General features: G+C 51.4%; 1 protein-coding gene across 3 annotated transcripts in view; it reads left to right on the top strand.

The window, feature by feature from the left end:
• HIP1 (huntingtin interacting protein 1) overlaps nucleotides 1-12,355 on the top strand; it is a 142,413-nt gene extending 130,058 nt beyond the window's left edge. For all 3 annotated transcript variants that reach the window (XM_047713846.1, XM_047713847.1, XM_047713848.1), the window contains 10 exons: nucleotides 202-312; nucleotides 1,072-1,130; nucleotides 1,493-1,586; nucleotides 2,681-2,781; nucleotides 3,076-3,181; nucleotides 4,518-4,641; nucleotides 5,089-5,150; nucleotides 7,622-7,730; nucleotides 8,612-8,693; nucleotides 8,993-12,355. In XM_047713846.1, the coding sequence (XP_047569802.1) occupies nucleotides 202-312; nucleotides 1,072-1,130; nucleotides 1,493-1,586; nucleotides 2,681-2,781; nucleotides 3,076-3,181; nucleotides 4,518-4,641; nucleotides 5,089-5,150; nucleotides 7,622-7,730; nucleotides 8,612-8,664 (819 nt within the window). In that variant the 3' untranslated portion in view covers nucleotides 8,665-8,693; nucleotides 8,993-12,355. The remainder of the gene's footprint in view (nucleotides 1-201; nucleotides 313-1,071; nucleotides 1,131-1,492; nucleotides 1,587-2,680; nucleotides 2,782-3,075; nucleotides 3,182-4,517; nucleotides 4,642-5,088; nucleotides 5,151-7,621; nucleotides 7,731-8,611; nucleotides 8,694-8,992) is intronic.

Below are 12,355 nucleotides of genomic sequence, written 5' to 3'. Positions count from 1 at the left end.
GGATGGCTTTCTGGAAGGAGGGGAGTGGAATGTGAGGTTCTGGGTTTCACGCAGTGGCGAGTTCCAGACAAGGCCTGCACAGGAGGCCCCTTCGTGGATTCCAGCAATGTGTTACGTGATAGGGCCCTCCTCTCCTGCCTTCTGCCACGGGAGAACAGAGAGGTCAAAGGGTCATTGCAGCATTTGTGATGCTGTTCCCAGGAGCTCCTGCCCAGAGGTCTGGACATCAAACAGGAGGAGCTGGGGGACCTGGTGGACAAGGAGATGGCTGCCACGTCAGCTGCCATCGAAACTGCTACGGCCAGAATCGAGGTATGGAAGCGTCTGGCAGTCTCCTAAAGCCAGGCTTTTGCAGCTTCCTTGTGGGGACATTGCCCATTGGATGTCTCTGACTTGTTCGTGAAGGCTCCCAAGGCCCCCTCTGAGCCCACCCGAAACCCAAATTCCCCAGGATCCCCCAGGGATTAAAAAGTGAGAAGACCCTCCCCTACATTGGTGTTGGTTCATCCGGCCTCACTTGGGATAGGTCGGTCCACGGAGCTCGCTCAGGTTCCGTTTCTGCATGATGGGGCAGTGGTAATAGGACATGCCTTGGAGGGGTGTGGTAAGAGTTAAAGGATTTAATGCACATTTATCTTCACGGCGGGCACCCGTGCAGTCAGCAGACATGGTTGTCCTGGGGAAGAGCCGAGTGGGCGGCACTGGAAAGGTCCCATAACGTTCCTGGTAGAAGACTCAGTCTGCTCGCCTTGCTGCAAGTACCAGCCAGGGGGACCTGGGAATGGCTGTCCTCACCCCCCCTTCACTGGCAGGGTGCCACAGCCCTCAGAATTCTGTGCACACGTCAGCCTATGATGGACACTCACGGACAGTAGAGTCAGCCTGCCGGGGCTGCCTCCCTCAGAAGAGATCGGAAGTCTGGATTCTTTCCCTGACTCACCGGGGTGTGGATGGGCCCTTCTGGATTTGAGTTTCTCAGCTGCCCCAGGATGTCGGACACAAGGTGTCTCAGGGTACCAGTGAATGCCCGGTATCCACCGCCTGTTGAGAAACCCTGCTTCTTTTCAACAGGAGATGCTCAGCAAATCCCGAGCTGGAGACACAGGAGTCAAATTGGAGGTGAACGAAAGGTCAGTCCGAGCCGTGTGGCGGCACCTAGGTGATGAGGATGAGTGTATCCCGCAGTGGATTATACGAATTAGAACAGTAGCCGCCACGGGCAGCGGCCAAGTCCGTGTACATGTCGATAATGGTGTTCTTGGGGATAATATCGCCATTGCATTTTAGGGGAAGAGAAACCCCGAGAATCATCACGTAACTGTCCCCAGTTGGGTCTCCCTACTCACATGCCTTTCCGGGAAGGTGTATTCCCCGCTGCCTTTCCCACCCCAAGTTTGCCTATGATTAGGCCTGAAAAAGAGAACAGATTCCTTCATTATTCTCGGTTTCTCTTTTGTGTGCCTAACTTTTTATTTATTTTTTTTCCTCCTAGGATCCTTGGTTCCTGTACAAGCCTAATGCAAGCTATTCAGGTCTTGATCGTGGCCTCGAAGGACCTCCAGAGAGAGATAGTGGAGAGTGGCCGGGTAAGCGTGGGTGAGGACCCCTGGACGGGGAGAGCAGACATCATTCACAGACTTCTGGTTCACCAAGACACTACGTCTACTCAATACACTCATCCACATTCAGCGAAATCCACGGGTGCTGCCTTCTCGTGCCGTGCGCGCATCTGAGGGCACACTGCCTCTCACAGCCGAGCATAGATGCCCATGGAAAGAAGCTAGGGCACTGCCGGGTCCCCAAGGGGCAGTCAGCCTCAGCCTTCAGCTGCTGGGTCATTAACCCAGGCAACATGGTGGGAACCTGCTCTGGAAAGCCCAGGTGCATTGCAAGCCTGGGCCCTCAGAGGAAGGGAGAGCTTTGGAAAATGGGGCAGATCGAAAGGGCCGGCCTGGTTCCTGACCTTTGCCAGTAGGCACAGCCATGTCTCCTTCCTGAGGCAGAGTCAGCGGACAGTTACTCATAGACAGGCTATGATCGAAGGGTTCACTGGGCTTTCTCCCTCCTCTGCTGGTGTTTCCTTCTCACACTCTGTGTGCAGCTGCCACTCAGGAGGCAGAGGCCCAGGGAGCGATCCCGGAGCCAGAACACTATCCCGGAAAGAAGGCAGCCATCTCTGCTTTGGCGGTGGTGCTTTTTATCAGTGCCGAGAAGGGCTGAGTAAGGAGGGCCTGTGGCTTCCAAGACTAACAGACACTTCCATAGCATGAGAGTGTGTTGAAATCCCGAGGAGACATAATTTGCCTCATTTATTCACTGGGTTACTCTCTTCTCTTGGCAAATCGTGGCAAAGGTTAGACTCCTCTTGGATCACATTGTCCTAGGTGCGTGTGAACAGATTCCAATTCTTATCTATACAACATGGAAATGGGGTACAAGAGAAATGCCACAAGCATTGGAGTCAGAGAAGCCTAGGGTTTACTTCTGCTTATCTCCTTCGTGAACTTGGGAAAAGGATCTTTGCTTTTCTGAGTCTTCATTTGCCCATCTGTAAAATGGGATGATAATGCTTTCGTCTTGGGATTAGTGTGGGTCCCAAAGGGAGTAATGGGCTTAAAAGCACCTGGGGCATTGGAGGCCCTCGAGAAAAGCTAGTCATTATCACCTTTCACTTCCTTAGGGCACGGCCTCCCCGAAAGAGTTTTACGCCAAGAATTCTCGATGGACGGAAGGACTCATCTCTGCTTCTAAAGCCGTGGGCTGGGGAGCGACCGTCATGGTGTAAGTGTCTGTCACTCCTGGGGCTTCTCAGCCCCACTTCCAACTCCCTCGGCCCATCCCAGACCACAGCCGAGGGAAAAAGTCTGCTCCTTAGAAAAGAACTGTGTGTAGGGAAGTCAACAGGAGTGAAAGTTAGAAAGGGAGCCTGGGTCTCCTGGGGTTGTACAGGGGTGGGGCCAACAGGCCGGCTAGGCTCCCTGAGTAGCCAGGGTGACGGGCACGATCTGGAGGTGGGATCATAAGGGGTGGTGGCTGTCTGTGACATACTTTGTCTTGTCCCTTCCTGTCTACCAGGGATGCAGCCGATCTGGTGGTGCAAGGCAGAGGGAAGTTTGAGGAACTGATGGTGTGTTCTCATGAAATCGCTGCGAGCACGGCCCAGCTTGTGGCCGCCTCTAAGGTAGGACCCGCACAGGACCCCCTAAGGTCCGACGAGCTTGGAGGACACTCAGTCCGTGGTGCCTGTCCCGAAAACAGATAATTTGTCTAGGGTCCAGGTAGATGAGGTCCTAGGTTAAAATTCTGACTCTCAAGGGTCTCCTGCTACCCTCCTCTGAGAGCCTTTTCCTCAATCAGCAAGGAGCCCCTCCTCCCAGCTCGCTGCCTGGGCTCCTCTTGGCTCTCATGGCTTCTGTGACAAGTGGCCTTTGAGGGTCCCAGCCATGCCGACCTCTGATTAGCAATCAGGGCATTCAAGGAGCACTTAAATTAATTAATAAATTAATAAATTTATTAATTTTAAAATTTTATTTAATAATTAAATTTAAATTTTTAAATTTTATTATATTAAATATATATATATAATTATATATAAATATATAAAATATATAAAATAATTTTTTTAATTTAAATTTTTAAAAAATTAATACATTAAAGGAGCTCTTAAAAGGTCGGTGCCATGAGCTGGTTCCCTGGCTCAGCTCCGAGGTTCCACAGCCAATGTCTGATTCTCCTGAAGAGCCTCCAGATTCGAACCATTACCCCAACTAATCGTAGTACAGAGTTTGTTACCGAAATCCAGCTGTGAGTTTTATAGTACCCCGGGGAGCGTCCTTATCATCCTTGTTTAATGTTGTCCCAAATTAATTTCCACAACTGGAACAATTTATCACAAGAACCAATAAAGCTAGAGTCTGAGGCTGTCAAGCAAATAAGCCAGGAGTAATTTTGCATATTAGAGATATGCCAGGAGCTGACCCTATAGGAGTATTTTTTTAATATTTATTTATTTAGGGACGCCTGGGTGGCTCAGTCAGTGAAGCATCTGCCTTAGGCTCAGGTCATGATCCCAGGGTCCTGAGATTGGGGCCCACATCTGGCTCTCTGCTCAGCGGGGAGCCTCCTGCTCCCCCTGCTGGTGCTCTCTCACTATCTCTGACAAAATCTTTTTTAAAAAATTTATTTGAGAGAGCGAGAACATGGATGTGCCCACGTGGGAAAGGGGCAGAGGGACAGGGAGAGAGAGAGACTTCTCCAGCAGACTCCCCGCTGAGCGTGGAGCCTGATGTGGGGCTCGATCTCCCAATCCTGAGATCACGACCTGAGCCAAAAGCAAGAGTCGGACACTCAACGGACCGAGCCACAACAGGCACCCCTATAGGCAGCAATCTGGAAGAAGTCGATTAGTGACCGCAGCGGATCCCGTTATGTTTGTCAAGAACCTTTGGGACCCACTTATTTGACTCCGTCCTTGCCGCCGTATGCTCTGTGACCCTAACTCTGCTTGGTCCTGGCAGGTGAAGGCTGACAAGGACAGTCTAAACCTGGCCCAGCTGCAGCAGGCCTCCCGGGGCGTGAACCAGGCCACCGCCAGCGTTGTGGCCTCCACCATTTCGGGCAAATCACAGATTGAGGAGACAGGTAGCCTCTCCGAAGCAGTGCTTTTCGTATCCAACCCATTCAGCATTTCTTCATGTTCCGTGTTTCCCACAATCCTGTTTCCACATTCTCTCTCGTTCATCTTCTCCACGCGTGTGCTCAACTTTCTCATAAGGTGGGACGCTACACACATGTGCTGTTTGTGTCACCATAGCAACAGGGCTTAAGGTAGATTTTTCATTTAGCGATTTCTCTGGATTCAAAGGCATGACTCTCCAGGTCTGGTTGTCTCTGGGCAGGGCAGGATAGGGGTCTGGGGGGGTGGGTGAGGGGTGGTCCAGTCCTCGTCTATCCATCCCTGTTGATCCATCGGTGACTTTCTCACGTGTTTTGGGAACTAGCGAACCAAGCATTTCAGCAGAGTGCTGACATCGGCTGCCTCTCGGCCAGGGGCGTCCCCCTGACGAGACCTTCCCTCTGCCCTTACAGACAACATGGACTTCTCCAGCATGACACTGACCCAGATCAAACGCCAGGAGATGGATTCCCAGGTAGGACTCCCCACTTCTGAGTCTGCTCGATCAGTTCCGGGTGACACCGACCCCAAGTATTATCCCCATGGAAAGAAGCCAGTGGGGGAGAGACTTGGGGCGGAAACAAACAGAGATGGACCCAGGAGCCCAGGAATGAATATAAATGACACTTGGAAGGGACAGTGGAGATGGAGACAGATGGCGGGTTAAGATCGGAAACTTAACCCTTGCTCACTGGTCTCGGACTGGTGTCCCCCTCACTGTTACCATCAGGGATCTCCTAGCAGATGTCAACTAGCATTTAATGTCTTAACAATGGATGAGGTTTTTTTTTTTTCTTTAAGTAGAGCTGATATCCAGTGTTACATTAATTTCAGGCGTACGTGTAGTGATTTGACAATTCTGTGTATTACTCAGTGCTCACCGCGATTAGTGTAGTCACCGTCTGTCACCATGCCACGTCATGACCCTGTTACTGACTACATTCCCAATGCTGTACCTTTCATCCCCATGACTTATCTGGTAAAGAACCTCTTAATCCCCTCCACCGTTCCCCCACCCTCTTCCCCTCTGGCCACCACCAGTTCTCTGTATTTATGAGTCCATTTCTGTTTTGTTTTTGTTTTTTTGGCAATTAAAAAAAAAATCTGATATGAATTATTTCTGTATGACCTTGGTTTAAAGAAGAAAAACCAATTCACTGAGAACCCATCGAAGGCAATGCCCTTTCTCCTCTGGTTGTTTGTAAAGTTCTGGCATATGGAAAAACAGGAATCAGTGGGATCCTGAAAAAAAGACCTGACATCCTTGTTCTGGAATTACTGATCCCAGTCTTGGGGTCAAGTCCAGATGGAGACTGTTAAAGTCTCTATATGGGTCACACAGCATTTTTAGGAAGAGTCACATGACCAAATACTGAAAGGTCTGAGGTCAGGTGTGAGTCCCCGCCATCTACACTGTCGTGTTTACTGGGCTCCTCCAGTTCCTCTTGACTGTGGGTTCCATCTCTATGCTGATAAGTACCAGATTCTTCTCTCTGGCCTTGATCTTCTCCTTGAGCTTTGTGATTGTCCAACTGCCTACTTGATCTCTCCACTGGAGGCCAAATATGTCTCCAACATAATGGGTCCAAACCAGGGCTCCTGGTTTCCCTCCCACCTAGATCTGCCCAACTCCTTGTTTTCTCTGCCTCAGTAACTGGAACCCCCCCACCCCCCGCCACACCTGGGTGCTAAGACCTAGGAGTTATCCTTAGGTCCTCCCTTCCCCCTCTCCCTTCTACATCCAGTTCTCCAGCAGGTCCTGTCAACTCCCAACTGTCCAAGCCTGAACCTTCCCCCCCCTTTTCCATTTCCCTAACCCAGCTGAAGCCACCATTGTTTCTCTCCAGAACTACTAGAATGCATGCGAGGATTTGCATCCACGTGGTCCCATGGCGGGGCCAGGTGGCAGGGCAGTTGGGGGCACAGAATAGGAAAGGGCATTGCTGAGATAGGTCCAGCCCTGGGTTGACGGTTGGAGGAACTCGGGGAAAGGCATATGATGGGGCTTACCAGATCATCCCCATCTCTCCATATGTTTTACATTTTTCCATAATAAAAATTTTGAAAAGAAAAAAAGGAACCACCTAACTGGGACTAGTTGCTTCCACTCTCCCCACCCCCTGCCACACACAGTTTGTTCAGGTTCTATGTATTTTTGAAAGCATAAATGACAGCATGTCACATCTCTGCTTGAAACCTTGAGGTGGCTTCCCTTTCATACTTAGAGCTAACCCCCAAACTCCTAGCCCACTCTCATGACCCTCTCCCCTCTCATGCATCAGCCACATGGGCTCCTTTCTGTTCTTCCCTTACCCACCTGCCTGAATAGCGTTTGCTGATCACCCTCAGCCTTTATCACATGACCCTGTGTCATGTTCCTTACAGTCTGATCTGTTCTTGTCCATGTGTTTGTGTCTTCCCCCCGCACCACCATGTATCCCCCACCTACTGCAGAGCCCGGAGTACGTGACAGGTGCTCAGCAGACATTTCTTGAATTAATAAATAATCAGTAAAATGAATTAATGAGGAGTAGGGATAGCCAGGAACCAGCCTCTTCCTTGGTAAGACTGCTCTTTCCTGTATGATGATAACCCTAAGTTGTAAGAGCCCCACAGAGATACCAGAAGCATCTGAGCTTGGCTCTTGCCTGGATTTCCAGGAGAGCAGGACTGAAGCAGAAGGGGAACTGGTTGGGAACACGCCACACAGATAGGCTAGATGTCGGAGCTGATTTCAGTGGGGGGTGAGATGAGCCCTACTCCCATTCAGGCGCTGGGGTCTAATGCATCACCTCTAGGAGAGGGTCCGCATGAAGAAACGGAAGAGCCACTGGGATCAACGCGTGATTGGGAGAGGTTGGACGAAATCAGAGGAGGAGAGGGATTAAGTCAAAGGGAGACCATTGTCAGATCGCCGCTCAAAAGAAAATTCCACTCGTCCCCCAGGTCCGGGTGCTAGAGCTGGAGAATGACCTGCAAAAGGAGCGTCAGAAACTGGGAGAGCTTCGGAAAAAGCACTATGAACTCGCCGGTGTTGCCGAGGGCTGGGAAGAAGGTGGGCCTCTCTGAGGGCCTGCGTGGGTGCCATGAGGGGAGGGCGCGTGTAGGAGGGCCTTCCCCTCAGACGTGACAGAATGAGTCGCCCTTCGGGTCACTGACTCACAGAGTCTTGACTCACAGAGCACGATTTCTCTTCAGTTGGAAACAACCTTCGAGCCCCAAAACTGGTATAATTTGAGGTGAATTGAAAGCTTTTGTTGTCACCTCTCAAGACCTTAACGTTGACCAGTGAACTCGTCACTCGCCGCCATTCCCTTCCAGGCGCACTTAGCCTGGCGCGCGTAGAGTTGGGTAGTGAACAAACGGATGGCGGTCAGTGAAAAGCCAAGGGGATTGCAGGTCTGACTGACTAGAGCCAGCAGTGAGGAACAACGGCCCATGAGAGAAAGGGTCAGGGGCTAGAAATGGCCCAGAGAGGCATTGTCACCCAGAGTCTGCTGCTTTTCCACATGCCCAAAGTGGCCTACTCGATCACGACCAGGACTGCCTGTCCTTGTTGTCTTGACTGACTCTGGGAGCCAACCACAGTTGCGTACCGGTTGTTCCCGGACGCGTAACTCAGGGAACAGACGGTTATGAGCGTGAGGTATCGGGGGAGCCCAACGTGGTGGCTGTTTTTATGGGTGAAATGTGTGTGTGCATGTGCAGTGCTAGGAAGCAAAAATTATCATTGTCAGGGGCGCCTGGGTGGCTCAGTGGGTTAAGCCTCTACCTTCGGCTCAAGTCATGATCTCAGGGTCCTGGGATCGAGCCCCACGTTGGGCTCTCTGCTCAGTGGGAAGCCTGCTTCCCCCTCTCTCTGCCTACTGTGATCTCTCTCTCTCTGTCAAATAAATAAATAAAATCTTAAAAAAAAAAATTATCCTTGTCTTTCAGGAACAGAAGCCTCTCCACCTGCATTACACGAACCGGTCGCTGGAAAAGAATAGAGCCACACCAACGCCCCACACATCCGAGTGTAAATCTTGTGTACCATCTGTGTGTGTGTTATTCCCCAGCCATGGCCTAAGCCTTGGGGTCGGGGTGGGGAGTCCCGGTGGCAGTCACACCACCCCCATTGTCCAGTGCCCAAGACCCCAGTGGCCTTCCACAGAGGAGTGGAGGACCAGAGCCACTCCTCAAAGAGAGGACCTGCCTCCCTGCCGTGCCTGCCGTTGGACCCCTAGACGCTTAGCGTCCTCGTCCAAGGAGCTGGCTGTTTCCGAGATCCCTGGTGGGGGGGCGCCTCACGCCTTTTTTTCTCTGTTTTCTCCTCAGCCTTTTCTGTTTCACCATCTGCACCAACTCATGAGCGTCAGAGGGCTGGCGGGGCTCCAAGCCAGGACGCCGCCCTACATCTGTGCCGACAGAACAGCAGGAGCGTCCCGGCCGAGCACGCCAAGGCAACTGTCCCCTCTCTTGGCAGTCCCATGGGTTTCCCGCTGCTTCTTACGGTGGTTGGTTGGGATTTCCTTTTTTTTCCTTTTTTTGGGGGATTTCTTCTTCCAGTGTTCCCTCGTAGAGCCACCTCTCCCCAAGGGAGCACCCCTGGCGCTCGGAGCCATTGGGGGCCCCTACCACAGCAGATAACAGCAATGGTGCTGCTCAGGCTTCTCCTTGGTGCTCCACGCCAGCCTCCGTGTTGAGTGTTCCACTGAGCGAGTCTGGGTCAGACGAGCCCACTGCCCAGGGTGGGCACCACTGCTAGGCCACACTCTTCCTCCAAAGGCAGAAGGAGAGCCTCCCTCAAGCGAGAGCGCCCAGAGAAGCCTCTGCCCACCTTCCCGGGTGACAGGGGTGAAGAACGCAGGAAAGGAAGGAGGGTGCATGCGTCCCAGGCCTCAGGAGACCCCTACTTTGGGAACTTTTGGTGACCAGACTGAAAAACCTTATCCCGTGCTTTGAGCGTGCTGGTGAGAGTAGCCACACTTGTTCCCCCGGAAAGAATTTTCCGTGCCACCTCCCTTCAGACCCGGGCGGGACCCTGAGAGGGAGTGCGTGAGGGCTTTTCCAACTGGCCGCCTGGACATCCTCTTGAACCTGAAGAAGATAGTTCCACGTTCTACCTAAGGGAAGATCAGGCAAACTTTCTCCCGGCAGGAAAGGACCCTGTGCTTGGTTTGGTACCTTTAATATTTATTACTAACCTCTGTTCGGCAATGGCAGCAGCCTCCAGAGAGATGCTTTGAGCAATCAGGATTTGAGGTGTGGTGATGGCAGGGCTGCATGGCTGCCCCAGGTCATCGGTTTTCAAGAATCAGACACCAGGCCAAGATGCTTCCCAGTCTGTTACCGACCTGGGCCCTGAGGCCAGCGGGTTCCTCAGAGCACCTGGGTCAGGGAAACTGAGAAAAGGGGGACCACTGACTCTGAGCCCTTCCTGCCACTCGACCTGGGCCCGTGCTGCCCAGACAGGATGAGGACAGAAGACGCATTAACAACTTCCCAGAGGCGGACAGCCTGACAGCACTCGTCCACCTCCAGACAGACAGACCCCAACATTTAAGTGACCTTCCGATCTCGGACAGTGTCTTCCTTCCTTATCTGTAGCAACTCTTAGGTAGAAGCCAACAAGCACTTCCCAGGACCTGTCCCAAAGGAACATTGCTAAGTGTTGCTACGTGACAGGTGGCGAGGTTCCTGTTTGATCACTGTGAATCAACCCTCGTCCTTCCCCCATCTCCCACCCCTCCCTCTCTGTGCGTTTTCTAAGTAGGCCACTCAAAAACCAGTCTCCCATTAGCTCGGATTCCGAGACTCAGACAGGCGATCTCCACATTGGGCTAATAAAGAGGGGTCAACAGCAAATGAGCCGTCTTATGCTTAATACTTCTTTGCGCTTGGCATTTTTCCACCCGAGGCTCAGAAGAAGTGTGGGGGGCCCCTGGCCCAGTTGTACCAATGAAGCCAGTCGGTGTGTTCTCAGAGTGGATCAGCATTTCCACAGCGGACTGGTCCTCCCTTCCAGAATCTCGGCCGAACTGCTGTGCTCTGAATTACCCATGGTGAAAAAAATCTGCTGTATCGGGCTACTCTGGGATGCTCCAAATAACGCTTCCTCCAAAAAGAAGCCACAGTGATTGTTAAAACCTTGGACTTAGCCGGAGTAGTAAGACAGGGAAGAAAGCACCAGAAGTATCCTTCAGATGTGGCATAATTACGTTTGTCCTCACTCGCCTCAGGAGTTGGCCCGTCTTCTAGCCAAAATCCAATTGTCCTACCTTGGCTTTTCTAAAAAACGAGGGTGTTTATACTTGGTGTGAAATACTTGATTCAAACGGGGATGACCTCCTCAGGCTAAAAATGAACATCACAGCCTTTTAAAGTCACCACGGAGCTTCATGAGTGACTGAAGTCCCGTGGATCCGTGTAATTGGGTCACACAGCAAGGCAGAACAACGAAAGAATGGCTTAGGACTGACAAGAGATCAAAAGACAGCCATATCCCTTATTTAATTTTGTAATACAGTTGCTCTGATATCCCTAGAGTAAGGATATGTGTGTACATAATAAGAAAAAAAAAATAGAAAAGACCTGCCTTTTGTGGGGTTCTTTTATATCTGAGTCAGAGGAGTTTAAATTAGACTGTAATTTAGATTGTTGGCTTGTTCTGCCGCTGACAGCAGGATCCCTAGGGTCCCACCTGAATCTGAGTCCCTAATCCCAGTGTCCAGAACGTCCAGAGCGTTGGAAGTGTTTGAGCTGCCAAGTCAACATCAGGGTTAACCAGGTACCATGGGGGTCACAGTGCATGTCATTCGTCCTCAGATTGGTTTGCTTCGGCCTCTCACCGAGGAGGGGCTGGTCGGTCCTGAGCTCACCTGGGAAATGCTCACTTCTCGGCCAGCTCCTTAGTCTGGAAGGGTGTCCTGGCTCCACTTACCCTGGTCTTTAGCCACCGGTCAAGTTCTTGCTACCTTCTACCACCTTTGCAAGCCTCTGGAAATCCTTCCACCAATGAAAGCCTTCGATCCCGGCATTGGCCTTTCAGCCAGACCGGCTCTGCTCTGTCTCCGCTGTCCTCGGTCCCCCGGAGACCGTGCCCTCTGTAGCCTAGGCAACCACCATCGTGGGCCTGCCAGCCTTCGCCGCAGCAAACCGAGCCGGCTGCCTGCTGCTCACATCCCCTTTGTCTCCCAAGGTCAGACCAAATGCAGGATCAGCAACCCACAGCGGTGGCACAGGCTCTCGCCCCCAGGAGCCAAAGCAATGGGAAATCATGGGTTAGATGCCGTTGGGTCCGATTCTGAGAGTAGACCATTTTCCAGACATGTCTTTCAGGTGACCCTCAACTACCTCAGTTGGAAGGCCCCAAATGAAGCTGATTACTACTAGGGACAAACCGAGGGGGTTCCGATAAATCTTGCTGGTAACTTATAACAAACTCTCACATTTAGGTTCGCAGGGATAGGTTGGGTTTGTTCTTCTTTTCTGTTTTTTAACCCTTTCCCCTAATTTTCCATTAGAATAGTTCCTAGAAATGGATTTCATTTTTCACCGAGTGCCTACCTTCCCAGGGCAGGTAGCCACTGGCTTTTCTTCCCTTCCAACAATACTTTTATTATGATATTAAGACCTTTCTTTGTATAATACATTGCATCTGTGTTTTCAATTTTTCAAATAAATACTTCAACCTGGCAA

This window comes from Lutra lutra, chromosome 18, assembly GCF_902655055.1.
Source record: "Lutra lutra chromosome 18, mLutLut1.2, whole genome shotgun sequence".
Classification (NCBI taxonomy): domain Eukaryota; kingdom Metazoa; phylum Chordata; class Mammalia; order Carnivora; family Mustelidae; genus Lutra; species Lutra lutra.
The sequence above is the reverse complement of the archived record's forward strand: the minus strand, read 5'-3'. Positions and strand labels throughout refer to the sequence as shown.